At 53.7% G+C, this 4807-nt stretch overlaps 1 protein-coding gene across 3 annotated transcripts in view; it reads left to right on the top strand.

The window, feature by feature from the left end:
- Nucleotides 1-4073, top strand: part of LOC105981152 (chromosome unknown open reading frame, human C15orf41) — a 115183-nt gene extending 111110 nt beyond the window's left edge. For all 3 annotated transcript variants that reach the window (XM_013010203.1, XM_013010206.1, XM_013010204.1), the window contains one exon: nucleotides 3002-4073. In XM_013010203.1, coding sequence (XP_012865657.1) covers nucleotides 3002-3131 — 130 coding nt within the window. In that variant the 3' untranslated portion in view covers nucleotides 3132-4073. The remainder of the gene's footprint in view (nucleotides 1-3001) is intronic.
- The last annotated feature ends 734 nt before the right edge of the window (nucleotides 4074-4807 follow it).

Raw genomic sequence — 4807 nt, 5'->3', positions numbered from 1 at the left:
CGCCGGCCGGCCCAGGGCTGTACCCGTAGTAACCTCCCCCCCCCCCCCGCCCCGTGCCCACCCCTTCCAACCCCACCACCATGTTACCTTCCTAACTCGAGAACATGGAAGATTCTTCATCTTACTCGGCAGCTAGGCCGGGCGTCAGTATGATGTCTGGGAGCCAGGCAACTCTCTTACGGTGAAAACACAGAGACTCAGCAAGCAGGACTTGCCTAACTTGTCCATCTTGTTCAGGAGCCGCTTCTCCCACAAATCCTGGGATTGTCTGTGGCTGAGAAAAACCAGGGGTCTGCATGTGTGAAGGAGGATTCGTTTTAGGCTTGAATCGGAGCGTGGTCTTTGTGCTAGTCGGCTACTGCAGTGTCACGGTGGGCTGGAAAGGAAGGACTTGAAGTAGCAGGCCTTCAATCCTGTCAGCGCTGCTGGGGCGCACTCCCCCGACCGTCCCCAGGACAGTGTTGGCTTCCCTGTGCCCTCGCTCTCGCCCCTGGCACCACAGCCGCCCAACCGGCGTCGGAGCGCCCACGCCACGCAGGAGGAGAGGCCGCCGCTCTGCATCGCTCCGTCAGCTCAGCCACCAACCAGAACGTTCCCTCTGTGCGTTCAGATGCGGGAGGGGTTGACTGTAATGTGAGAGGTGAGCTGCTGGGAGGTTCAGTCGACCTCTGACCTCTGCCCCGGGCCGCGGGAGAGAGCCCGGCGGGGCGTGAGAGCCGGGCCGCCGAAACCGGGCCAGGTCCTCTTCCACTGCTAAGTCTCCAGACTTGTCACCCTGAACACGCCCGATTATTTGTCCCCCAAAGCCCACAGACTCTGAAAGCGTCTCTGTCAGCCTCTGCTCACTGCGGGGAGTTGTGTTCAGTTCAGTAGACACTCTCTCAGTGAGAGATTTTGAGTTTCGTGAGACACAGGGAAACGTGACTGGCACATTCCTAGGTCTGTGTCGCGGCTTTGCATCGCACGGAATGCTCGGTGCACGGCCGGCCAGGCGCGTTGGGGTGGCCAGAGTCCGTCTGTTGTCTCTCCGCTGAGACAAGTCCGTGTCCTTGCATGTCACCTGTCCCCAGACGGACGTCTCCACCAAGCGCGGCGGGGCACGGGTCCTGTGTCTGTGATTAGCTGTGCGCGCGCTCTGTTGCTCTTTGTGTTTTCCTGGTATTAAATCTTTAAAAATATTTGGCTTGTTTTTGATGATTTCCGTAGGTTCTTCTGTTCTTCGTGATTTGTTTTTTTGTCGCCTTTGTGGGGATGTCAGGGCCTTTCTCAAGGACTCGGTGTCTCCCCGGTTTCCAGTGGAAGGAATTCCGTGTTGCGCTTCCTGTGGGATCCATGGACGCCGTGGCCCTGTGAGGCCTCTCCAGCACGGTCCACAGAAATGCCACATCCTCTGGCTCTCGGCAGTCTTGTCTTGATAACTGAGATCATTTGGGACAAATCATAGAGCTCTTTATAAGAAAAAGATACCACATGTCTGGGCCATTGTTTCTAAAGTTGCCAAGTAGAGGCTGAAGGGGTATCTCGGTGCTAGAGGCCCTGGGTTCAGCTCCAGTACTGAACAAGAACAAGTTCATAGGAAACCCGTTGCTGAGTGGAAGCAAGTTCTTACCTAGCCGTGAGCATATGCACATCCAAGAACCAGGGTCGCAGCCTGTGTGCTGGCAACCTCGCCCCTGTGACTCCAAGAAGCTCCTCTCCGGGGAGGCCTTGGAAGAGAGGGCGTGGCCAAAGGGCCCAGAGCCTCAAGACTTCCCCAGGGCTGGCTCCCGCTTCCCCACAGTGTGTGCACATGAGGAGCCGGTCTCACAATTCCGTCCCCGCAGATCTTGTGTGAGTCCCCAAGTAAACCAGCCCGTGACATTCAGCTGAACTTGTTCCTGTGAACACTGCTTCTCCCCGCCCGTCCTGTGCTGTTAGTTTTGGCAAGGACAGCAGAGCATATAATAAATCATAGACGGAAAGAGCTTTTGGCCTAGCCCAGTTCAGCCTGCTGCAGGGTTAGAATACAGAGAGCGGTTCTGTTTTTAGACATCCCTTTACTAACCCAACATTCATAATTTATGATTTCACTGTAAAATTCCTGCAACACTACACCAAAAGTAGAGCTGCCCTTTAATTAAGTACTCCGGGTAGGAAAAATGTGAAACTGATGTGCAAAACATCTCTGTGCGCCGTGATTGATAGTGACTGCGTCTCTATGAACCCAGCCGAGAGGTCTCAACTTCCTGCCGGGTGAAGTGGTCTGGGGGCTGCAGCCGGCGTGCACCCAGCGGGATCAGTCACTGCTGACAAAATCGACATCGTCCGGAGGCGCGGCGAGGAAACACTGGGGCGGAGGGCTGGCCTTCATCTGTGCTTTGCCACAAATGGACAAGACTTTAATCTTCGTGTCTGTGAGAGCCTGAGACCGGCTTTCCCGCTGTCTCTGCAGTGAGGTTGTGCTGCGGAGCCTCGGGCCACGCGGCGGGGGCCCAGCGCGCCGCGGGCTGCTTGTTAGGGCTGGAAGGGACATGCTCGAAGAGAGCCTTGGAGCCAGAGAGGGCCCTGCAGCCCCTTTGCAAGCCGTGTCTCGTCATGCAGCCCAAACTAACCACAAACCCCGGGTCCTCCCGCCTCAGCCTCCCCAGTACCAGGGCTGCACGCATGCACTGGGCCTCCTGGCTGTCCAAACGTGCTTTTGCGTCTTCGTTGGAAGTTGGCACGTTTCATTTTAAAAACAAAGGCATAATGCCAGCGAGTGTGAGTGGCGTGAGCTCCCCAGCTTGCCGCTGCCTCTGTCCTCGCTGAAAGGTGTGGTGAGTAATTCTGTATCCGAAACGCTTCAGGTTCTGGAAGGAAAAGAAATGGCTGCCATTCGGCCCGAGTGCCCTCTGTGCTGTACGCCGGGCTCTGGGTGGGCACCCTGGCGCAGCCCAGCCGTGCGGCTCTTCCCCGGGCCCCGGATGCCGCAGTGGAGCTCCTTGGATGCCTGTGTGCATGTGACTTTCTGGTGTCTCTGCAGGTTTGGGCCGGGCCTGGTCATCTATTGGTACGGATTTATCCAGGAGCTGGACTGCAACCGGGAGAGGGGCATCCTGCTCAAAGCCTGTTTCCCCACGGACATTGTCACCTTGTGCCACGGCACCGACTGACCCGCAGAGCCCGGAGAGAGGCCGGGGGAGCCGGGGCCGGAAGCAATCTCGAATTCCTGCTCCGTAAACTCCTGGCAGCGTCTGCCCTGAACTTCGGCTGAACTCTGGCCTCCGCGGTCGCAGGGCCGCCCCTCCAGACAAACGTATCGCGAGTTTCTGTTTCCCTTCTCCCCTAGCCCGTGTGAGCCGCCGAGAACTACAGACACAGCCCACTCATTATCAGCATTTCTGTCTCTGTCAGACAGTTAGTTTATAGATACTCATAATCTTCCTTCCTTCCGCATGGCTTCTCCTGTGTACCCAACAAAAGCAAGAATGTGGAGGCTGAAAGGTGTGATTTTTCAATTCGCCTCCTAGTTATCAAATCACCCCCTTATTTTTTTCCCCTCTAAGCGCCCATTCATTCTCTCTCCCTCCCCCTTTCTCTTCACCTGCATTCACGGGTACCATGAGCATGGAATTACGTTCCCCAGCCTCATGCAATTACCCCGCAAAAGCGGAGGAGAGCTGGAGCGTGGCGGCGGGCCCAGTTCTGCTCCCGCCTGCGGGCCTCGCTGGTGCCCCGTGCGGGGCTGGAGGCCTCCGACTCCGGGCACTAAGTGTCGCTGCAGAAGCGCGCTGGCTGAGAATCCATCTTTTCATACTTCCTGTTCCAACGCCACCGACGTCACTGTGTCTGGAACCCGGGCTCCTCTGCTCCCGATGGCTGGTTTAGCTTCCAAGGGCTGTGTGTCCACGCCTTTTAGCCATCATTTTTATGAGTAATTTTTTTAGACATGTGCTCTGTACACACTGCTTTTGTATCTGCATTTTATATCATTTAATTATGTAACACTCAAATCATTTAGACATTAGAAATATTCTGCTTTGAATGAATTATGTGCCAAAAATAAACAGCAATTTTTAAATAACCACAATAAAAGAGATTTTCGTGATTGTTCACCTCAGTTTATTTGCTTTAATGTTACTGCTGACCTATCACCAGTCAACAGCAAAAACATCAATAAAACAACTATAAACCTATCTTTAGAAAATTAAAAGTTAGGGGCTGGGAAGGTGGTTCAGTGGTAGAGCGCTTGCCTTGCATGCCTGAGGCCCTGGGTTTGATTCCTCAGCACCACATAAGCAAAAAGAAAAAAGCCGGAAGTGGCGCTGTGGCTCAAGTGGTAGAGTGCTAGCCTTGAGCTAAAGAGCTGAGGGACAGCGCCCAGGCCCAGAGTTCAGGCCCCACGACCGGACCCCCCCCAAAAAAAGAAAGAATGAAAATTAAAAGTTAAGCTACATAAGAAAATGTACTTGGCACCTGGCGCCAGTGGCTCACACCTGTAATCCTAGATGCTCAGGAGGCTGAGATCTGAGGATCACTATTCACTCCCAGCCTGGGCAGAAAAGTCCACAAGACTCTTATCTTTATTTAGCCAGTAAGAACCCCAAAGTTTACCTTGGCCCATGGTTGAGCATCAGCCTTGATCGAAAAAGACAGAGCTCAGGGTCCTGTGTTCAAGTCCCTGTATCAGCACCAAAATAAGAACATGTGTTTAGTAGCATAGTCGCCCATACTTATAAAACATGCCTTTTATAGTATTAAGTACATAACTTTAGAACTAATATTAATAAGTTTTGTAAACACTTTTAAGTTGTACACATTGGTTCTTTCCAAAGGCCAAATTTGTCAT

Source organism: Dipodomys ordii, unplaced genomic scaffold (assembly GCF_000151885.1).
Source record: "Dipodomys ordii isolate 6190 unplaced genomic scaffold, Dord_2.0 Scaffold11, whole genome shotgun sequence".
Lineage (NCBI taxonomy): Eukaryota > Metazoa > Chordata > Mammalia > Rodentia > Heteromyidae > Dipodomys > Dipodomys ordii.
The sequence above is the reverse complement of the archived record's forward strand: the minus strand, read 5'-3'. Positions and strand labels throughout refer to the sequence as shown.